Raw genomic sequence first — 25017 nt, 5'->3', positions numbered from 1 at the left:
TTCAAAGGCAATCCTAAGAATTTTATTGGTCATCTCAGAATGTTGGTATATCACCTTACTCTCCCACAAACTGTGTACGAACCAAATTAAAAACTTGCACTGCCATGGTATTAAACATGTGGAGGCATTTTGTACTAGGATTTTCCTAAAAACAGATGTTGCCTAAAAAGAAAGGTTTAATACTTACTTATGGTTTCCTCTGCCAATAATTGTCAATTTATTGCACAGCTATAGATATAAAAGCAGACACACAAGCAAATGGCTACTTTGAGACTGGCTTTGCAGAACCCCATAGTTAAAAGCTGCAGTTCTGCTCTTTAAACCATTCCTTAATAGTTTAAAGCCAAAGCAACTTTCTATTAACCTTTCCACAACGTGCCACAGCTTTACAACTGTACCTGAATGCAGTTCAGGATGTAAAGTTATATCACAGTACACAGACAAAACAGATATTATTATCTGCTTAGTTTTAGATAAGTCAATCTAAATATATCACATGTTCCAAATAGGCCAGATGTAGCTTTTGAGTCCATTAAAAAAATTAATAAGAGGCAGCTGTAAGTCACATTCAAAATAAGAATGCCACTTCTCTGTTTGTGATAACCAATTTTACCTTAAGAAATACCTTAAGAAATTAAGGTATTTTAATGGCATATCTTTTTTACATCAACACATCTTTACATCAACACATTTAAAATTGATAAGCACATTTACACAACTACATAAAACATTATTTTATTGGCAAAAAACATATATATTGATGTCCATCTGTTGGACAAAAACAGAAACAGGTTTTTCAAGCATAAGTTTTGTCCTTGGAGCAAACACTCTAAAACTCAACACATTTCGCAGATCATCTAATTCCACTTCATCAGGAGTAAAGAAAGATAGATTATCATAGTCCAATAGCAAATGCCACCTTCAAGTGATCCATGGTCACCACTGAATCCATGGAGCTAAGTCACCATACACTCACAGATGAAAAATGTAGGGCGGAAGGAGGGCCAAGCAGGTAGCATTTTCTAGTCAGTGATGTATCGGATATCAATGAAGTATACTGTGAGGAAGTTAGTAATTAACAAAGAAGTTAATTTTTGTTGGAGTGTTTGCTCCAAGGACAGAACTTATGCTTGAAAAAAGATACTAAGTGCATAAAAATGTAATGTAAACATTGTATTTATTGTTTGTATTAATTACTACAATCTTAATTATTTTATGTTTTAATATCTGCCCAAAGATCAGCTTTCGGACAAGAAAAACATTGGACCCCCCCCCCCCCAACACACACACAGAATTCTAAATAGGTAAACAATTTAAAATTGAAATATGTTAAACTGCCCAAAGTAAAAACAAGATAAACTTGCTGTTGGATTCCACATCAATCTTCATAATGGATGCTGGGAAGCTGAAAAGGGCCCTCATGTGTTGGTTCAATATAGGAAACCATAACTTCCACAACTTAGCAAATATTATAAAAAAATTAGAAAATACACCCTACAACCAATAGTCTCCTTACCTCCAGAACATTGGAAACCTTATTGGCAGGGAGTTGGGAGAACTGCTTGAATTCAAATACATCCCGCACTGCCCAGTGGCTCATGTGATTCTCAGCTGTGCTTGAACCAGTCACATTTTGATTTGAATGCATGTAAGCAACTTCAGCAACACCATCTGAAAATGTAATACATAATAATTTTAATTTTAATTTAGTCTGCAACGTGTTAGTTGAGGACAGGATCACACATAGACTTACAAATCCCTGGACAGGTAACAGTCCATAAATATGTACACATACTTGAATATAAACCAAGATACCTACTTTTATCTAAAAACCTACTTTTATCTAAAAAAAAAAAAGATTCATTGACCTGAGTATAAACTCAGGTCACAAAATGTGGCCACCATTGCTAACATTCAAAACAATATGAATTACAAATGAAAATCAAATAAAAACATGAGTACAAGTTATCAAGTTATTGAATAAATAAAATGAACATTAATTTATGTGACAAGTCATAAAAACAAGAGCTGGAGAGACAGGTGAGCAATGCAAGAGTGACACCGAATGGACTGAGGTGAAAGTGACAGGTAAAAGATGTAGTTTAGTATTGTTATTTTAGGAACAATTGTGTGCAAGGTAGAAGGTGCTCTGGAATCTGGTTTGCTAAAGCAAAGAGGCAAAAACACTTAACACCCTTCCTTTTTGCCAAAAACCCGACCTCTCCCTCCAACGGTGGCAAGCGCCATCGTTGGGGGGAGCCTCATACCCACAACGTGAACCCAGTGTTGTGGGGGTCCGTTGGCGAAGAGTTTATTGTAATTTGAAAGCGTCCTTTATTAAAAAAGCTCCCTGATATCTGCCTTATCACCTTGGAAAAGGAGTACAGGGGTGCATAGTATTCCTTAAAATAATTAAAGCATACCTAAACTTCGAATTTTTACTTTACATAAAAGGGTAAACCCTTTTATTTAAAGTAAAAATTTTGTTTGTTAGTGCAACACCATTTTATAAAAAAAAAAAAAAAAAAAAAAAAAAGGGGGGGCAGCTTAGCCCCCTTAGTTCTCAATTGCCTAGGCGATCATTAATTAATGGGCAGTAGGATCGGCAAGTTTTTTCAGGTGATGAAGGAAAAAGAACACGGAAAAAGAGAGGAGAAGATGTGGACGCCTTGCGCTCCCTCTGCCCTGGGCTGAACACGTATACCAGGACGACGCAGGACCCAATATAAGAATAGGATCGACTGATCTGCGGGATTATAGGTAAGTGTGATTTTTTGGTTTGGATTAGTTTTGGGTTTACTTCTGCTTTAAATAAAATTTTCCTTTGTTTTAAATTGATGCTCTGGGAGAATTGTTTACATTGCACCACACCCTAAAGCTACGTACACACTTCCAATTATTATCGTTGGTAAACGAACGACCCTGCACGATATCTGCGAACGATCGTATAGCACCGATCCTGTACATACAGATAACGACACGATCGTTCGTAGATATTGTACACACAATAGATGCGATCGTTTGAACGATACAGGAAGTTACGTGCACCACAGGAACGTTCATTCATCACGCATGCTCAGACCATGGACGATCAATGAACGATCGTACACACGAACGATGGTCAACGATCGTCGTCTAATCCGATTCGCCGGCAAAAAGCAAAAAGAATATCCAAATGAATAGGACAATAATATTAACCTTTATGTCCAAATAGAATATCCTACAACAACTGATCCTGCATTAGCTGTTTTCAACTGCAGAATGTATTGAGTTAGCCAGGGATAAATGTCTTTTGCTAACAATTTAAACAATGACCCTAGCTTTATCATCATTTACACTCACTTAGCAAATCATGCAAGAGGACACCCAGGGACAGCTGTCCCCAGCTGTTAATTTCAACAACATGAGATGCTACTGGCTGAGCTCTTGTTATTGTTTAGCCAATCCCGGTGCTGGATAATGACAGCGGTCATTGTCTGGCTCTGGCCACATTACTACACCTAATAATGACACAAGGTGAACCAGAACTCAAATTAGTAAAGCTCCAAGTTCTTTTTTTGAGGGCATTCAGTTAGCAGCCAACACCAGCTACACTATTGAGGTAGTGTGAATTCTTGTTCAACAATTACATTAAAGGTTTTGCAGAGGAGCACCCTCTCTTCTGCACTGCTGGACCTTTGATTTAATTGTTGGGCAGGAGATCACTCTTCCCTGCTATTACCGCCCACTGCCAGGAAGTATTTTCAGACATATTATATAAGTACACGATGTATAATATGTATGTATTTTCAGACAGCTTATATATACAAGAAAATAAAGTGTAAAATAATAGTTTCTTAGCCTATTTATCTGACTTTAAAGCACTTACCTAAAATTCTGTCCAGAGACCCAAGATTGTCTTTTTGACCGACAAATCTATTCTCAGTAGCATTTTCATCCATACTTTTTCTTGAGTATTTCATATGAACTAATGACTTAAATGTTTTTGTTGATTTTTTTGAATTTGAATCTTTGTTTTTTTTTGTGGTTTTGCCTGTTTGTTCTGGATGATAATACATTTTCTTGTCATGAAGGTCATCATCCTCAGATGAAGAAAAAGCACCTATTGTTTGTGAAATTCTCTCTGTATCAAATTTGCTGCTGGTACATAAAGTGTTTCTTTGTTTTGAAACGCTAGATGCAGATGGTACTGCAATGTCATCAGACTCATCACTTATATAGTCACTGCCACAGTCCACTAAGTTCCTCATTTTTCTTTTAGGAATTTCACATTCAAAATCTGAGCAAATTGATTCATCAGATTGTGGTATAGATCTTGTACTAACGGAAGATTTTATAGATACATTTCCTTTATCGGCTTGTGTGGGATAAACAATATCACTTTCATCAGAGCTACTATTAGTTTCCATGACAGCTTCTGAAACCTGTCCTTTGTTTTGTACCACTGGGTCTGCATTCTTATCTGGGTCGGATGATATATTTAGACCCAAATTAATGTTTCCTGTAGCTTTTGAGCCAATTTCATTTGGGGGGCTTTCTGGAAGGTCACATTTCTTGTCTTGATCACAAAATGCTCTATCAAGCAATCTCAAAAAACCACATTGCTGTAAGGTAAGCTGTTTAACATTGCCTGCACCCGCAGAGATCTTACTTTTTCTTCTTGAATCAATAATTATTTCATCATTACTATCACTACTGAAATCAAAGCCCTCCTTATGATGATCAGATTTAGGATTCTTCTCGTCATTCTCTATACTTCTATCCTGCAAGCAGAAAACCAGTACATATGATTGAGTCTCAAACAAATGTAATTTTTTAAAGCAAAATTACAACACAGATTCAATTAACTAAGCAACAACAGTATGCAGCACATCCATTTATATTTTACATTTGTTTGAGAAATTACATGTTCAAGCAGAGTAAGATCATTAAATTAGTATGGACAGGTTTGCCATAAACCTTTACATTGACGAATATGAAATCCTATTGTCATATGCCTGGAAAACTGGGAAAGTATAGAGATCTCTGGGAGAATTCCAGAGAAACTCATTATCCATGCCAGTAAAACTGCTATCATAGCTTTAATTTTAATTACCAAAAAGGTCAGCTTTAGGTTAAGTTCTATACTATAAAATATTTTAAGGCACCATAAACATAAAGGGAAAACTAGCTAGGTTTAGGTGGTTAACTAAATGTAATGCAGAGCTTTTGTATGGAAAGGGCTATACAGTTATTAGGGGCAATCAGATGTAATAGGCACTGTGCTGAAGCAGTTCTGCAAATCTTTTCACACCAGGTCTGAACTGTGTATTAAGGTTTCCTTTATTACATCTTTAACTATTTTTACCAGTTTCTGAATGGGTAGAGGTTAATATATCAACATGTATTTCTAAATCTTGGACTCGAGTCTGACTTGTCGCCTAACGAACAACTTGCAACTCTACTTGGGGGTTTTGCCCATCGACTTGCAACTCAACATGCGACTTGCTTTTTCTGCTGACAGCTGAAGGGGATGGGAAGAAAGGTAGTGAGGCTTCTGCAACATCGCCTTCCTCCCCATCCCTTTCAGCTGTCAGAGGAAAAAGATGTGTACTTAGAATGCAAGAAAGGTGGGAAGGAAGGCAGTGAGGCTTCTGTAACACTGCCTTCCTCCCGCTTTCTTTGCATTTTAAAACCACAGCTTTTTCCTCTAACAGATGAAGGGGACGGGGAGGAAGGTGGTGTTACAGAAGCCTCACTAAGTACGACTTGCAAGTGACTTGATAAATGATGTGACTTAACTTGGGAAGAATTCTTGGTGACTTGAGACTTGACTTGCTGTCAATGACTTGGGGCTCGACTTGGACTTAAAGGGTGACGATTTAGTCCAATCTCCGATTACTGCTCATATCAATGTAGTGCTTTTGGTATTGACATGGTGATACTGGCATGGTAATAAAATCCCAAGCACATCAAATCTCATCTGAGGTACTTTTCTCAAAGTGTACAAAAGGAAATGCAACAGTCACTTAAGGTATATCAAAACCAGACACTCCCTCAATCCAGCAACTAGCATCCTAAAGAATACCTCCCAGAACACAAGATTCTCACTTGGTAAGAAAGACAGTTCTTACAATAAAATCTATGCACAACAGAAACCATAAAAAAGAGACAATAGAAAAGATGTTCCCAAAGACTTTATTAGTTCTCCCAGAATGCATCACCAACCTCCCTCTCCCTCCCAAATCTGCTGATCCGCTAGGTTAATAAACATTCTTAACACAGAATTATATCTCTCCAGCACACCTGCATCCCACTGCGTCCTACAGGATCACAAAATTACTCATGCTGAGGTACAGTTTGGCCAACTATAGCTCAATGCATCCTACAAAATAAAACATTACATGGCATTTAACAAAAATACTTTATTCCAAAACAATCTTAAACAATCTAAAGCTCATGACTTTTAACACAACATCAGTTCTAATAAAGATACATTTCTAAACATACAACACAGCATAACACACTCAAGGTATCTCCTTATTTCCCAAGAAAAACTCCTTTATTAGTCTTAAAAACTTTTTCTAGTATGCTTGTAAAAATGTACTTGTGTTTACTTACATAGCCAGACTATAGAATAATGTATGTCATTGGTCCATGTAAAAATGTAAAGTACATATCTACATTCTAAACATAAGTGTAGAACTGTGTTTCTCAACCACGGTTCCTCCTCATTTTGATAGGGGTTCCCTTGGAAATGAGCAATATGTGCCTCCCACACTTGTTTATGTGATACCAATGATCATTTTGGCTATCTGTAAAGGTGACATTCTTCCCACTAACCACCACACTAATGTACTGTGATATAGTAATTATAGTAGGGGGTTCCCTGATAACCTAAAGGTTATTTCAAGGGTTCCCCCCATATTAAAAAGGTAGAGAAAGGCTGGTGTGGAATATCTATTGTTCATGTCATTTTCATAGAGTTCCTATCTATTTGCAACAAACTAAGAAATAAAAATATAACCAGTTTTAACAAGTACAAAAACCCATTTCTGTAATCCTGGAAATGGAAATAATTTTGCTTGCATGGAATCTGTATATTTTCTATAGAAAAAAAAAAATCATTTGCAAAGAATGTTTAATCTGCTAAATGGAATGCACCACAAATTCCATCATCTCTGTCTAAATGGATTTTAATGTATATTTAATATGTCAACATAAATATACCTAGAAACAATTACATCTAGCAGAAACTGTCCTATATACAAAAAGCTATACAAATTGTTGCTTCTGAGCATAAAGGGCTTTTCATCCATTCAAGCTCCCTGGCAAGTAGTTTGAGTGATTTATAGCATGGAATAATTAATTCTGCATGTGCCCTTGCAACTTTTTAAGTTACATGACTTTTAAAACTAAACAACAAGCAAAGGCCACACTACATAATCAAGATATTTGTAAGAAAAACATACAGCAGGGCTGAGCCAAAGTTTCAGTGACTTCGAAGCCAGACATCATACTGATAAGTAATAACAGACACATTTTATAATGTTTTAAACAGTGAAGAATTTGAGGACTGTTTGGAACAGAGGCAATTGTAGTAAAGGGGATTCAATGCTAACAGCAATATGCTTCAGGTCACTCAGCTCTTGAAGCAGTAAAACAAAGTACCACTCTTTCGAAGCATGAAAGACATATACAAAACATATTCCCTGAAGAATAATTGTACCAAGCACAGCACCAGAGTAAAGTTTATGTGAGTTTAACAAAGCGTGAGGAATTACATCACTAAAACTCATTATAAACTTCTTAATCTAGTAACAACAGTCAATTAAAAAGGTTCTTTGATTCTCACCTTTATTTTAGTTTTTTTGGAGTAGACTTTTTGTGTGCTAAAATAATAAATGCAATTGAAAGCAATAATGTTATTTATATAAAAAAAGAATAACATGACTGAATCATGAGTATGTTAATTTGAGCGAACAGGCCCTGTGAAACCACTAAAGTCAAGGTTTAGAGTGAGGAAAAGAGCTAGAGTACAACAATAAGTGTGGGAAACCTAACTGATTTACAAAAAATTTTGCACTAAGATTTAACAAAGCACACACCTAAAATTAAAAAAATGTAAAACAGAGAAAACAAAGCTCTTTTTACCAATTTACCATGAAAGACAACTTTTAGATTGACACACACAAAATTGGAATTTAAAGTTGGCATTTATTTGTTGGGATTCAAGTTTACATCATGAAAAGATGGCTGCTAATTACCATTTATAATTTAGTAGTATATGTAATAAAAAGGCAAAAGTAAAAAAAATAGAATACATATAACAGATATGTGATAAAGAAAAGTCAGTTTTTAAAGAAGTTTATTATTATCTTTACCAAAAGATCTACAAATGACATGAATGTAATATTTGCCTAAAATCTATTATGCACTATACCAGTGGTGCCCAACATTTTATAACCGGGGGACCGCTGTTGACATTGGGATAAAACTTGCGGTAAAATAGTTTTAATTTAAAATAAAATTAAACTGAAATGTTTCTAGCTACCGTAACATACATGCACCAAATAAAAGATTACTTATCAGGAATCTCTGCAATAGACTGTTCCAGAGAAATGCAATTCATGTCACAGATAGCCAAGGGGTACATGTAATAACTACTACATCTTCAGTGCCCTTCATCTCCCTGGTCCTAAGAAATTAGGGTTTACAGAAGGGAAGCGGCCAGATTTGTGTGACAGGATGGCACGGTATGATAGGTAAAGTTTTCCTTATCTTGTTATGGTGCTGCAGTCCCACACTTATCATACATTTTAATAAACTTTAACAGCTCCCCTCTCAGGAGAAATTAGGATTCATAAGAACATAAGCAGACTTTTTTATATGTGACAGGGAACCATGGTACGGTTGGAGTGATAAAATTTTGGTGTAGGGGAGATAGCAACAAAAGTTTATTCTACATTTCGCTTCCTCTACTGTTAAAGTGAAATTGGGGCTCACAAGAGGTAAGTGGCCACCTATGTGTGACAGGGTAGCACGGTATGGCCGGTATATAGTTTTTCGTACCTTGTGATGGCGCCATTGTGATGAAATTTTAGGGGGAGTTAGCCACAAGAGTCCTGCACTTGCAGTCAGATTTCCCTTTTCTTACAGAATATTTTGATTTCATAGAAAATAAGGGTATAGCTATGTGTGACAGGTTAGGCATGATATGATGTGTATAACATTTTATTGGGGAAGGGGGGACAAAAGAAGTTTCCTATATCCCTCTGTTCCAGAGAAATTGGGGTTTACAGAATGTAAGTGTCCAGCTATGTGTAGCTCGCCAACTGCTCAGTCCCTTGCACCGCAGTGTCTGTAGATTTGACTGCAGAAAGCGGTGCAGCAGTGAGCAGTACTGAGCGTCTCCCCCAAGCCAGGATTTCATGGCATGAGGAAGAGGTAAGGGGGGGGGGGGGGGACAAAAGGAGTTTCCTATATCCCTCTGTTCCAGAGAAATTAGGGTTTACAGAATGTAAGTGTCCAGCTATGTGTAGCTTGCCAACCGCTCAGTCCTCTGCACCGCAGTGTCTGTAGATTTGACTGCAAACAGCAGTGAGCAGTACTGAGCGTCTCCCCCAAGCCAAGGTTTCATTGCACGAGGAAGAGGTAACTGAATTGTAACCTTACTGCCAACCTGAATGCAGCCTTGAAGTTTTGTGAACATTAAGGGACTCCACAGTGCACAGACAATTGGCAGTACCCTAATGTTCATTGCCATGAGATTAGGTTTGCATGTCCCCAACATGCAAACTGAATTGGGGGACCCTGGTCTTGAAATAGCCCCACTTAATGTGAAAATATCCCTTATCATTGTTAGAATTTTTGCTTGTGACCCTGTATCTGGCAAGTTATGTGCAGATGGTTTGTTTTAAGCTCCTAGTGCAATCGGTGAAGGAGATATGAAGGTTTATACATGGGGATAATGAAAGCTACATGAATACAGACACAGCTTAATGCTGCGATAATATCACAGTACAAGGTGGGCGGGGAGCAACTCCCTCTCTTGGCAGCACAATCTCGATTGAGAAACATAGGAGGTGTGTACGCCCCATCCCCCGAAAGACAACGAGCAGAGAGAACAGGGAAGGAATGAGAAGAGGGCCAGATCTGAAAGATCCACGGGTTGAAGGTTGAGCACCCTTGCACTATACTAAACTGTCCATTGTAAATAAATGTATTTTTGTCTAGTCTTTGTCCGTTTATTGATCTTGATCAGGCTGTACCCCTCATAGGAGAAATCAGTAAAGACGTACTTTGCAAAGCATACAAAATTATGTCATTTTACAGTTGTCACTGGAACTAGAGGTGAGGGTAAATCTACTACTGTGGACACCTGTTCTAGTAACAAGTGGATAATACCCTTCACCTTGTAGAGATTTCCACTAACTTTCTGTTGTGTCTCTAGAAGAAGAAGATCATTTGACTGCAAACAATAAACAGACAGGTTTAATCCTTCCCTACTTTATTTATTAGTAATGTTTAAATATACATGTACTTTTACTTTTGGGAAAGCAATAATGATTGGCTTTTCTGTGTTAAATTACTTGTTACATTTCTACTCAGCTTGGACATTTATTTATTATTAGTTTTATTATTAGACACTGTGGTATTGGGATAATATAATTTCTGATCTCTCCTTGAATGTAAAATTGTCTCTCTTTTTTAGGTTCTTTGTTTGAATTATAACAGACCAGGGTCATAAATTTCCGCTTATCAGATATTTCTGTATCTGACAACCAGCATCCTTCCAGACCCCCTAGTTTACAACACCCATTGTAAAAGTTGGAGTTTTGTGTCTCCAGATGATGCTAGTAGAGTGACCTGCTAGTAGCTCTGAGCTGTATTCTGAAACCCATGTATTAATATTTATATTTCCAGTATACCATTCTGTATAAAATAGTTGTTGGCTAATTTATAGCCAGTTCATTATAGTGAGCATTTAGAGACCAGGACTAGTCTCCTAGGCCTCAGGAAAGCCTGGAAACCATATTTAGCCTGTTCTGATGAACGACAAGTTCCAGACATGCCTAGTGTGGTCTCTGTGAACTCTGTATTTTATGGTGATTAATAATCTTGGGGTTGGCAGTTCATAAAACCTGTACTCAATAAATATTATTAATGGTTAGAACAAGGGCATTTTGGAAGTGTGCACAGAGCATCATAATCCATGTAGACACAGCCTATCAGACAGCCCCCACCCTGCTGTCATTGGATGGTCCTATTAGTCTCACCTTTGTGGCTGGCATAGAAAAAGCCATGTACGCCTAGCAGAGTAAGCTCTCATTGATACCATCTTGTTGTTAAGGACAATAGTACTGATACATTGAGCACTGCAGGGAGCCCAGTGACTAACTAATAATTTGGAATTAACACAGCAACTTAGACCAAGGTAAACCAACTCTACCCAAGTATTATTTCAGTTTTCCCTTTTATTTTACGCTGTTGCTATTGTTCTGCTATTCTTCTTTGATTAGTCTTTATTTTTCTGTATTTGTTTATGCACTGGTTTTGTATGTTTTTACTTATTTAACACTATAAAAAGCGTAAGCTGAATCTCTGAATGCTCTAAGTGGAAATAGTGTAACTTGCTAACCCGAAAACCCTACTATAAACATTGTGATTTCTGGGACATCCCTGTCTGGTGTGGCAACGAGTGACACAGACAGTATTAAAGAAGCAGAATCATACCCGCGGTTGTCAGGGGTAACAGTGCACGCAGGGGTGTGGACTGAGAGAGAGGTTTTCCGTCACTGGCACTCTCTCTGATTAAATCCTTTTAAAGGAAGGTGAGGAATGTAGGATAAGATAGATGCATGTTATACATATAGATGCATGTTTTCCAACCAGCAAACTATGCCAGTGGGATCCAGTTTTTCTATGTAAATTAGTCACTTGGGTGAGGGGGTAAAATTTTGTACATACATAAAATCTAGACAAATATACTCGCATCTGCAAAGCTGTCAGAGAGTTAATTAGTAGACAGAGATGGTAATTTTATCATCTGTTTTAATTTCTTTTGGGTATATAAGTGTATATTTAGCTTGTGATGGGGACACATCATAATCATGAGTGAGAGGTGCAACAGAACTGTTATGGCTATGACTAGTAAAAATCATGGAGCTATTATAACATTTAAATACATCTCTTCAAACCTTTATAAGAACTTTAAATCATTGAAAGAAACAAGTGCCATATATTTTGAATAGGTTAACATTTTCTCCACAAATTTACCATTATTCTTTGTATTAAATAAAATTTTAAAACATACTCACTGTGTTTGTGCCACTTGCTACTGACTGCTGACTAGGGTGCATGGTTGTACTCCTGATTCCTGCTTCAACTTTACCTTCACGCTGTGACAATATTTGTAAGAAAAATGTAATGTGTATTAAACAGTATGCATTGGGCTAAAGGCAAAATAATATTAATAGTCCTGGTTTGTTTTGAAAATAAGGGGGCTTCTTTATCTAGTTTGTTTAAAGCATGTAGTTCTAACACGGAGGACTATGACAAAAATCAAAAGTGGGGGAAAGGGACCAAAAACATGTTTTTACCAGTATCCAATAGACCTGCATCATATCTCATTACATAGTGCATCCCAGAATTCCTTATGGAATCACTTTTAAGGTATCAAAGACTGCAACAATGGATGATGACAAAAATATATTAAAATCAGTCAGGCAGTCATGTTGCTAGCATTGGTATTTCACTAAAGCACTTGCACAATACCTTCCATTCTGTTAAAGGATGTAGAAATGGTTTGTGAAATTGGTGGAGTCTATGAGGTTAAATTGCACAAACACCTAGTATTAAAGTCATGAGCATACCAAATGAGTAACACGATTTTGAAGATTTTGAAGCTCCCCTGTGTCAATGAGACTTCTATGTGTCCATAAAGGGTTAAACACTTTTAAAATGAGTGACATGTCTATGGACTTTGTAAAGGGCTGCGTAATATGCCTGCGCTATATAAATTCTGTGTAATAATAATCATTTTAATAATAGAAAGTTTTTTTTTGAGCTGCAAGAGATTTGTGAAGTTAAGCCTGATCAATAAAAATATACTACAAGTGCAACATGAGGTACATAAAAATTTAAAAGTTAAAAAACAACAAACCTCTAAAATATCTCTCGTCAGACATGTTCCCTGAGTTCTCAGTTTGAACAGATTGTGGACACCAAATAATTCGCCTTGGTGCTCTCTTGATCCTTGGACAGCTTCAAAATAACGTTTGGCATTTTCACTTCCAACCACCACACAGTGAAGTTGCTAATAAAAAAATATCAGAAGCTGTGGGCAAACATCTGCAGATCACAAAAGTCACAACAAAAAGGGACAAACATATGTGGTTTATGATTCTAAAAGTGCTAACAGGATAATGTGCATCTGTCAGGTGTTTATCACTAACAAATGCAAAAATGATTTCTGTTTACTAGTAAACTAAGTAGCTAGTAGGCAACACTGAACAAGTTTGTTTCCTTCTTTTAAAGCAAATAGAAAGATTTACTCAATGCAAGGAAAATGTTTTGAATATAAATTAATATGATGTTTGTTTTCAACCAGAATATATATATATATATATATATATATATATATATATATATATATATACACACACATATACATACATATTTATATGGCTGAGTGCATTTTGTCACATGGAGTCTTACCTGTTTGTAAACCTGCCTCAAATAGATCATTTCTTCCACAGTGCCCAGGGATATGAGTCTAAATACTTTCACATCCCTGCACTGTCCAATTCGATAGGCCCTGGAAAGCAATAAAAATCATGATATCTACTTATGATTCTGCAACACACTATTATGTTTTAAGCCGTGAGTATGTTACTTCTTCCCTTTTCATTATCTTACAAATTTGACCTTTACACAAAATGTAAAAATCTGCATTACTATACAGATAAACCCGCAATCGCTGTTAAGTAACCACACTGTTGTATTCACACTAAATATAGCCATAGAGATTCAGAAACAGCCACCAATACAGTTTTGTATGTTTAAAGAACAGGGTAGTCAGAGGCAAGGATCCCATTTTCTTAGGATTGTAAGCTCTTTTACACAGGGTACACTCCTTTTGCTGTGTCATTGTTGGTATCTGTTCAATCATTTGCAAGCCCTATTTAATGTACAGTGTAATACACTGGCACTTTATAAACTGCCTAAAATTATTAATAAAAAAATGTGTAACAATATGGAGGCCTTCTCAAAAAAGTTAAAATACTGCAGGTGGAAACACAAAAAAAGTAAAAAAAAAAAATACTTTGTGTTTTTTCTTTTGATAAATTAAATTATACTCATTAACAACATTTTTAAACTTAACTAGGTCTCTTTCATGTTTGCTCTGCTGTCTCCCTGTGTACAACCATACAAACAAAGCACAATTACCTGTCAATTGCCTGAAGGTCATTTGCTGGATTCCAGGTTGGATCAAAGATCAGGACTATGTTTGCTGCAACAAAATTAAGACCTAGTCCACCAGCCCTTTAGGAATACAAGAAAATTAGTTACCACCAAATACATAACTATACAGTGATACCTCGGCTAACAAAGATAATTTGTTTCGGAATCACATTTGTTAGCCAAAATGTGATTTTCCATTGGTTTCTATAGAAAGTTTAAATAGAAAATTATTGAATTTGTTCTGGATGCTGCCCACAATTTAAAGATAAGCTTTAAAAAATAGTAAATAGACTTCTGGGGGCGGAGCCAACAACAGTGCCCGCATTTTATCAGTGCTCTGGCTTTTACAGCTATACTCACCCGGTAACGCGATCCTCCTGGGGATACAACCATCTGCCTGCGCTTGTCACTCTCTTCTGCTTGTCTTGTGGTGAGGGGATCCCGGGATGGAGCGCATCATCTATCCTACCAGGAGTTAGTGCTCTTTTACTGCAAAAGAGTGTGGCGGCCATCTTGGCCACGTGGCCAGAGCACTCCATCATTATACTAGAATCCCCTGAGAGATCTTCATGCAGGTTTTATATGCAGACACCTCTCCTCCTTTTCTTAGCATCACACAGTGAATTTAGCAGCATTCTTGGAGCAACTGTATTTCCTGGGTGAGTAGGCAGCTGAACACTATAAACTTTTTTTTTTTTTTTTGGGGGGGGGGGGTCCTGTGTCTGTTGAGTAGCATAGGCATCATTTTGAACTGCCCTTGGTTCTATTTGTACTTAAACTTCATCTACACATCGGCTTCAGATTACTGTTTGATTTTCTGGATCATTGTTGATGTACTGTTCCTGTTTAATAACCTGAGAGGAGCTTAGACAGCTAAACGCATGGCTTAAGTCGAGGTGCAAAAGGGAAGGGTTTGGATTCATAGAGCACTGGGCTGACTTTTCATTGGGGAACAACCTGTATGCCAGAGATTGTTTGCACCTAAATGAAAGGGGGTCTGCTGTGCTAGGGGAAATATTTAGGGGAATGGTGGAAAGATATTTAAACTAGGACAGGGGGGATGGGACAGTTAAATAAGGTGGCAGAAAGGTTAGTCAGGGGTCAGCCACTAGTGGAGAGTGGATTGGGTAAAGTTGGGGTGAGGGTTATGGATAAATGTATGGAGCTTCCCATGTTACAAACAAACATTAGATTGTGTAGTACTAGTTGTACTTAAAAACAAAAGGAATTGGCAAACAATGATGGTAAAAGCTGCAAACAAAATAGGGGAGTTAGAAGCCTTAATGAGTGAGGAGAATAATGACTTATGTGGGGATGAAAAACACACAATTATTATTAATACACAGTATTTTTATAGTGCCGTCATATTATGCAGCGCTGTACAAAGTCCACTGTCATGTCACTAACTGTCCCTCAAAGGAGCTCACAATCTAATGTCCCTACTATAGTCATATGTCAATAATGTAGTCTAAGGCCAATTTAGGGGGAAGCCAATTAACCTAACTGCATGTTTTTGGGATGTGGGAGGAAACCGAAGTACCCAGGGGAAACCCACGCAGGCACGGGGAGAACCTGCAAACTCCATGCAGATAGTGTCTTGGCTGGGATTCGAACCTAGGACCTAGCGATGCAAAGGCCGGAGTGCTAACCCCTAAGCCACCGTGCTTTAAGCCCCCCGCCCCCCCCCGGCGCTAAGGAACTACTAGCACAGATAGAAAAAGCAGCAAAAAGTGGAACTGTTTTAATCATAGGAAATTTCAACCACCCTGAGATTGACTGGAGTAATGGCACTACAGGAACAGCAAAAGGGAGGAAATTTGTGAATTTATTATAAGATAATTTTATGGTACAGTTTATAGAAGCCCCAACTAGAAATGATACTCTGCTGAACCTAGTTCTTTCTAACAATGCAGAGCTTATAACAAATGTGCAAATAAAAGAGAATCTGGGTAGCAGTGACCATAATATGATTTCAATTATTGTAAGCTGTAAACAGGAAGCAAAAACAGGAAAGATAAAAACATTTAATTTTAAGAGAGCAATTTTTCCATTATTAAGGGCAGCTCTCTGTGACTTGGACTGGGAGACAATATTGTTCTCAAAGAACACAGAACAGAAATTGGAATGTTTAAAGTCTGTTCTACAAAATCACACTGGAAAATATATTCCAATGGGTAATAAGTTTAAGAGGCTAAAATTAAAACCTATGTGGCTCACAGCTGATGTTAAAAAAGCCATAAGTAACATGAAAAGGGCATTCCTGAAAAATGAATATGAAGGACCACCTTAATTGTTTGAAAACTATAAATAATATGACAAAAGATGTAAAATGAAAGACAGATTGCAAAGGAAAGTAAAGCAAACCCCCCAAATTTTTAAAATATATTTATAGCAAAAGATCAGATCTCAGCATGTAGGCCCCTTAAAGGATCTTGCTGGGTTGGTAACTGGGGATAAAGAAAGGCAGATTTACTAAACACTTTTTTTTTAGCTCAGTGTACACAAGTCCAAATTCATAATAGCAATGTCACTGCCTAAATAAGTCATAATGGCTCAGAATCGATGATTGAGAAATAGTTGGGAAAAATTAGGGTTGACAAAGTACCAGGACCCGATGGATTACATCCAGGTGTCCTCAAAAAGCTGAGCTTGGGTATTTCAAAGGCATTATTTCAAGATTTTGAGAGACTCTTTAGTCACTGGCAAGGTACCTACGAATTGGCCTAAGGCCAATGTGGTTCCTATTTTCAAAAAGGGAGAAAAGTCATTACCAGGTAACTATAGACTGGTTAGTTTAACGTCCATAGTCGGAAAGGTCTTAGAGAGTTTGATAAAGAACCACATAGAGGAGTTTCTGCCAGAAAAAATTATTATAAGGATAGTCAGCATGGCTTCAAGAAGACCAAAATTGTCACTTTATTTATTATTATTGTTACTTTATTTTTATAAGGAAGTAAGTAAACATGTAGACAGTGGAGTAGCAGTTGATTTAATGTACTTGGACTTTGCTAAAGCATTTCACACTGTACCCCACCGACGGGCAATATGCAAGTTAGGGTCAATAGGTTTGGAAATTTCAATCTGTAAATGGATAGAGAACTGGCTTAAAGACCGCATCCAGAGAGTTGTAATTATTGATTCATACTCTGAATGGTCTAAGGTTATTAGTCGTGTACCCCAGGGTTCAGTGTTGGGACCTTTACTGTTTAACATCTTTATAAATTATATAGAGTTTGGGATTAAAAGTACAATTTCTGTGTTTGTAGATGACACCAAACTGCGTAATAGAATTAAGTCCATACAGGATGTCTGTAATCTACAAGCAGACCTGGATTTACTGTTTGATTGGGCAACCAAGTGGCAAATGACATTTAATACAGATAAATGTAAAGTTATGCACTTGGGGGCTAACAACGTGCATGCGTCATACGAGACATAATCCTGCACCGGTGCAAAGCATTGGTCAGACCACACCCGGAATATGCACCAGTTCACAAAAAAGACATTGTGGAATTGGATAGAGTGCAAAGAAAGGCAACTAAACTAATAAAAGCAATGGAGGAGCTCAGCTATGAGGGAAGATTAGCTGAAATGAATCTATTCTCCCTTGAGGGGGGATATGATCACCCTGTATTAATTTATAAACGGTTCATATAGAAAACCTTCTTTCCCATTTTTCACTTTGAGATCATTACAAAGAACAAGAGGGCACTCTTTGCGTCTGGAGGAAAAGAAGTTTAAGCTCTGGATAAGAAAGGGATTCTTCACTGTAAGGTCTGTGAAAATGTGGAATCGGCTCCCTCAGGAAGTAGTTTGAGCAACTACTATAGATTGCTTTAAGAAAAAGCTGGATGTTTTTCTGGAAGCACAAAATATACCTGGGTATTAAGGATTTAAAGTAAAAATACCAGTGACTATTGATCCAGGGGAAAATCCCGATTGCCTCATGGAATCTGGAAGGAATTTTTTTCCCCTGTTGAAGCAAATTGTACCATTGGATCTTCATTCTGATTTACGAAGTATTGTATTTACACCCATTGGTTGCTCTCTTGAGCCACACATTAACAAGTGGCAGATCTCTGTACCTTCTCAGAGACGTTCCATTCCATGTACAAATATATAACCAGTTCTACTCTTGGTACTATGGTCAAACAAAATAAAGCTAAATCAGTGGCATGCTCCCCGTCACATGACACAGCCTTTAATTTACCTTCACATTCCTTATTAGGACAAGATCTATTTTTGTCATCCATGGACATGTCTACTACTGAACCTGCATTACCGGGGTCACAACACCCATCCTCTTGTACAGTTCAAGAGGCCTATAATTTTGTGTTGCCTTACTTTGACAAAAAAAAAATACACTACAGTCCTCAATTGACTCGGCTCTGCAACAAATTTCCAGCAATACAACTCGAGTAGCAGAGCTGGAGCAGAGGGTTAGTGATTTAGATGACCAGCTCTTTACACAACAATCCACCATCACTTTGCAAACAACTCAACTTACGCCGCTAGTGGAAAAATATGAGGACCTGGAGAATCAAAATCGCCGCTCTAACCTCTGTTTCCTGGGGATTCTGGAAATGCTTAAGTACCCAGATCTCCTGAAATTTGTTACAGTGGACCACACGCGTGTGCTTTAACTAGAGCCTCTTTCATCACGTATGATAGAATGCATCTATCGTATTGGTCTAGAAAAGCACGATTCTAATACAAGGCCTCGTGCAGTAATTGCGAAATTCTTCCATTTCTTGGATAAACAACAAATCCTCTCTGCCTACAAAAAAGCGGGATCCTTACAGGTCAACGGGTACAAAATTCTCATCTTTCAAGATTTTTCAGTCACTGTTACTCAAAAACGAAGGGCGTTTTCTCCCGCTTGCAAATACCTGATTGATCAGAAGATTCATTTTGCTCTACTATATCCAACTAAGCTGAAAGTTACAATCAATGGAACCACTCTGCTTTTGGAAGATCCTGATTCTAACCTACCACGCCTCCAGGAAATACTTTTGCCACCCACCGTGGATGGACGGAAAGGACCATAATTCTTGTGGGCCACCCTTTTCCTATGGAACTATGTTCGGTATACCCTTTTTTTTTTACAGGATCAAATGTTACCATGTTTGTATGTTACTGTGCAACGTATGCATAACTTAACCACAATAGTTCTGGTGTTTGTTCTCACTTTTTCTTAGGTTGGCTTTCATGTGCAATTGACAGTTATGTTTACATGGCGGTGGACACTAGGTCTTATATGCACCTGCCTAATTGTTCTGATAGCTTGGGTCCATTTGCCACTATATGGTTATGAATTGCAATCTTGGTTACCTTACTGGATAAATATCACTAGATATTATTTCAGATCTAAGTTTAGTGCCTTCCCTTACTCAGGGAAAGTTCTAAGTTTAATGAAAATGAAAATGTGGTTAGGAGTGCAAAACATTTGGCGAACAATTTGTATACATTTTCATGGTCGTATTTCAGTGTTTGTTTCAATCTTAAACAGGGCTCTTTTATTATATGTTCTATGTACTTATCATTTTCAATTCTTCCGAGTGGGTGGGATAGCCTGGGATGATCACCCCCATCCCATATGGGTACTAATCTTTTGGTCAGGTATTTTAAGTTTTTCAGGGATGACTAAGTTTGATCAGGGATGACTGCCCCAATTACAATGTCTAACCGGCCCCTGGTTTCTCAGAGGGAACTTCACTTGGTTTTTTGGAATGTAGGAGGTCTTAAGCTCCCTAGCGGTAACCCAGAGTGTGACTCGGGGTAGAAAAAAGTTGCTAAAAGCGGTAACCCTGAGTCATACTCGGGGTAGGTAATCCTATAGAAGTAATCGTAAATACAGCCTTACCTGATCCGCCGGCGTCCCGCGCCGTCTATCGCCGTGATCTCTGTCTTCTTCTCTCTTCCTCCAGCTGGCTTCTGCACCCAAATGAGTCACCGGGGAGTTCAAAAATCATTTGTTTTGCATTCAACGCAAAATAACTGTATTGAATGCATTACATTGGATTTATATGTGTAAAAGCAGTATAATGTTTTCAAGAACATTTATTTTACAGTATATATATTAGTATGAGTATAATATGTATTTTTTTTTAAATTAAAAAAAAGTTTTTTTTTAAATATATAGATTTTTAATTTATTCAGTTTATTATTTTTACATGATTTTGTTTTTCAAACTTTATTATGCTCATACTAATATAATATGCTGTAAAATAAATTTTCACGAAAAACAATATACCACTTTTAGACATATAAAACCGGAAAGAAGTGAACCGCTAGGGAGGTTAATCACCATCAAGCGTCGCAAAATAACTGCTCATTTACACTCCTTCCACCCAGATGTCACCTTTTTTTACAGGAAATGCATTTGAAACAGGGGGATACTCTTCGTCTCTCAGTATCTTGGGTTGGAGAGGTGATTACTTTCTCCTATGCTAGGAAAAAATGAGGTGTAGCTATAATCATTCAGAAAACGCTAACTTACCACATACTGGAGACACAGGTGGATCCAAGATCAGATATATTTTGGTGAAAGTGATGATTCAGGGTACAATTTTCTCCCTTCTCAATGTTTATGTTCCTAATGGTCCCAATGCCTATTTTTTTTTTCTTTTTGCAAATGTCTGAATTGCTTTTTCTGTGAATTATTCCAACTTAATTATTGGAGGTGATTTTAATACTGCTCCTGAACCCAGTGTAGATGGATCAGAAGTGTAGTCATCCTCCTGCCCGCAGGCTTTTCACGCTATGATAGATTCATTGTCATTTTTGGATCCTTGGAGAACTAGAAACCCGATGCCTGTTGGTCCAAAGTACATAAAACCTTTTCCAGAATTGACATCTTTTTACTGTTGACACCAATTTCATAGAATATCTAATGTGTTTTATCATCCTATATTTTTATCGGTCCATGCCCGTCTCTGTAAAGGTAACAACATCAAACTCGCACACTTATTCCACAAGGTGGCCCTTTCCCACGTATTTTTACTCCTCTCCAGCTTTCCAATCCTTTTTACTGGCATCTTGGGCTAACTTCCAAGATGACAACTGGGGATAGCCCAGTTTTAATATGGGAAACTGGAAAGGCTGTAATGCGGGGTCAAATTTCCCTTATGTTATTGGGCAGCGAGCAGAGGAGAGGAAACGTAAATTGCTATATGATATGATGTGGCGGCTGCACACCGTAATTATGTGCACAACCATATTGACACTACTAGGCAAGCCTGATTGCAGGCAGATATGATCTTGGATAATCACTTACATGCCAAGGCCTTACTTAAAACCCGACAAACCAAATATAAACTTCACAGATGGGAAAACAAAACCGGCTCACTCCTAGCTAACTTGGCATCACCTCAAAAACTGTAATGTTCTATTCACATGATAAGGAATGCCACAGGAGTTAAATGTTTTACCCAGGCAAAAATTATTGATATTTTTGAAAAATACTACACACTTATCCTCAATGTAACAAGAACAGTTAAACGCCCCAATACAGATTAAGGAAGTGGCTAGGGCTTCAGCTGGGGAAGGCGCTGTGTCCAGATGGCCTACAAGCTGAATTTTTTAAACCACTAGAAACATATATCTCTCCCCTGCTGCTAGTAATATACAATGGCATTTTGGAAAATAAATTTCCTTTCCAGGTTTCACCCAAGCCCATACTTCTTTAATTCTTAAACCATTTAAAGATACTGAATAGCACTCTTTTTATAGGTGAATCGTACTGCTTAATACAGATTACAAAGTGATGGCTAAAATCACGGCCAGTCGCTTACAACCGATGCTACCTCCTTTGTTAACCAGTCATCAATTAGGATTTATAAGAAAATGCCATAGCCATAGCTGCAACTACTCTTCCATATAACAAAAAACATGTACTGTTAAGTCTTGACGCTGAAAAAGCATTCAACAAAATACTCTGGCTCTATTTAAATTTACTGCTTGAACACAGAGAGTTTGGGATCCACTTTCAATCGTATGCAAAATTTAAATACAATTATCCCACTACGCATTTAATAGTGAATAATCAACTCTCTCGGCCCATACCAATGCACAGTGGAACGCGACAAGGTTGCCCCTTGTCCCCACTAATATTTAATCTACCTTTGGACCCACTATTGCTTTTGTTGGAAGAGGATGTTGGGTTTTCTGGGATAAAATTCGGCACTACTGAAATCAAACTAACGAGTTTGCAGATGTCATACTTTTATTTATCCCAAACCAGAAGGACTCACTTCCTAGTATTATGAACACTTTGATACAATAAAATTGACAAATCTGTGGCACTTTTTCTCTTCCCCAAACATAAACCTAACTGGAACTCTCCCTACCCATTTCAATGGGCAAAATCCTATTTTAGATACCTGTGTGTACTAATCCTGAAAAACCCAGCAGAGATCTACACTCTTAACTTCGACCAAGCTGTTCACTCAATGAAAAAGGACTTTAGGTCATGGGCTTCCCTCACTCTCTCCTTCACGGGTAGCGTGGCACTAATTAAAATGGTTACTTTCCCTAGACTCTTATTTCTATTTCAGACTCTTCCTATATTTCTACTGCCCCAAGACCTAAAACAAATACATTTTTTGTTTCCTTTATTTGGGGAGGTAAACATAACGTAGCCAGCCGTGTGATTCTACAACAAACCACACGAAATGGTAGGCTGAACTTGCCAGATGCGGCCCTGTAAACTCAAGATGTGCATAGTAACCTCCTAGGCAGTTCATTTCTGTCCGGATTTAAAAGTGTCTAAAAGCAGTACATTGTTTTTCATGAAAATTTAAAATGTAATGTTTTTCGTCAAAATAATAAATACATTTAAAAAAAATAAATAATACATTTAATAATAAACTTTGACATGATTTTGTGTTTCAAACTTTTATACTCATACTATTATAATATACTGTAAAATAAATTTTCATAAAAGACAATGTACTGCTTTTAGAAATATAAATACAGTGTATTGCATAACAATATTAAGTTATTTTGTATTGAATGCAATACAAAAGAATTTGAAATTCTGAAATCAGAATCTCTTAATGCGCATTCCTCTCTGTTTCTCCTACTCGAGGGCAACGGTGAATTTGACCCAGGGTTTTCCTCTCCTCTGCTCACTGATTGGGATGCTAGGGGTCTTATCTCGGGCTGGATGTAACTTGAGCCAAACTCTCACAAGTCTTACTCCTTCCCGGAATTGAGGAGGAGATTCCCCTTTATGTCAAACAGCATTTTTTTGCTTATTCAAATATGAGTCTATGCTGTAAGGGTGGTCAGGATATTGACTTCACATGATTGGAATAACCCTCTGGATACTTTCCTGCCAACCCCTCCCACCTCTTCCAAAGCCATCTCCAAATTATATCAATTTTTAAGAAGGGATGTGGATTATTCTACAGATAAACTAGGCATGGCATAATGGCAGAAACATTTTCCTAATTTACCTGTATCAAAGAGTCAGAGTCAGAACTGCCAGCATGAGCAGGAGAGATGTCTGCTCTTTAGCGAGGAACAGGTAAGTGTGACAATAAACTCACCAAAAACTAAGATTAAAAGATTCCCAATTGGAACAGTCTCAACATAATATTAGGCAGCATGGTGTAAGTTACTGTAAAAAAAAAACCCACTGTAAGTTAATCACATACAAAGCAAAAAAAAAAAAAAACTTTATAGTGCCTAGATATGTACTAACTTCTGGAGCAAGCTGTGCTTTGAGAAACAAAAGAAACAACTGCAGAGTTTGTCTTGGTCAATAAAAAGTTATAAGATGTTGAAGAAGAGCTCACCCCCCTAAGAATACCCACAACCTCAGCTGTGTTTAGCAAAAGATTTCTTCTGCAGGTCATGCAAAGAGTCTCCTCCCCCTCTCCAGTCTCCGTCCTGCACAAAGTGAGCAGGGAAGCCCCGTTCCTGCTTTTTTTTTTTTTACATTTGTTATCCGAGTCCACATTTGTTGGCCTTAAACAGTGAACTGTAAACTCTTAAACAGTGAAAAAAAAATTGTTAGTTGAAAAATTTGTTAGCAAGGCCACTTGTTACCTGAGGTATCACTATATTTGTAACATAAAACAAGCTTACATTCACAGTAGGAACTTACATAGTTGAAACTAAGCAAATGTTCACATCATGTACACTGTTGAATGCCTTTACAATATTTACTCTATCTTCTGGCTTAGTGCTTCCATCCAGTCTCCGATATTCTAGTCCTGATGCCATACAGTATCTTTCCAAAACATCTAAAAGCTAATGTCCAAGAGATAAGGATAAATAGTGAAAGTGGAAAAATCAAGATGTGCAAGAAAACCATATTTTACAGTTTAAATGTGATAAGTGTGATTTAATAAGACAAACAGTAACTGCTGCTGACAGGGTTTCAGATCCACATAAAGAAAAACAGGGGATTGTTACAAAAGTACACAGCATGGTTATTCCTATTGGCTAGTGGTCATTACAACCACCAATAGTAGCACACCAGTTGTTTGAAAAACTTCAGACCATTAATTACATAATACCAAGTAATCTCTTATTTCTTCTAACTCTTTTTCTTAATAAAAAAAC

At 37.4% G+C, this 25017-nt stretch overlaps 1 protein-coding gene across 5 annotated transcripts in view; it reads right to left on the bottom strand.

The window, feature by feature from the left end:
* The window catches only part of ERCC6L2 (ERCC excision repair 6 like 2), a 113833-nt gene that overhangs the window by 30178 nt on the left and 58638 nt on the right, over positions 1–25017 (bottom strand). For all 5 annotated transcript variants that reach the window (XM_072414984.1, XM_072414985.1, XM_072414983.1 and 2 more), the window contains 7 exons: positions 24557–24702; positions 14431–14526; positions 13699–13798; positions 13145–13297; positions 12300–12380; positions 3869–4763; positions 1517–1671 (listed from right to left, as the gene is read on the bottom strand). In XM_072414984.1, coding sequence (XP_072271085.1) covers positions 1517–1671; positions 3869–4763; positions 12300–12380; positions 13145–13297; positions 13699–13798; positions 14431–14526; positions 24557–24702 — 1626 coding nt within the window. The remainder of the gene's footprint in view (positions 1–1516; positions 1672–3868; positions 4764–12299; positions 12381–13144; positions 13298–13698; positions 13799–14430; positions 14527–24556; positions 24703–25017) is intronic.

Source organism: Pyxicephalus adspersus, chromosome 6 (assembly GCF_032062135.1).
Source record: "Pyxicephalus adspersus chromosome 6, UCB_Pads_2.0, whole genome shotgun sequence".
Classification (NCBI taxonomy): domain Eukaryota; kingdom Metazoa; phylum Chordata; class Amphibia; order Anura; family Pyxicephalidae; genus Pyxicephalus; species Pyxicephalus adspersus.
The sequence above is the reverse complement of the archived record's forward strand: the minus strand, read 5'-3'. Positions and strand labels throughout refer to the sequence as shown.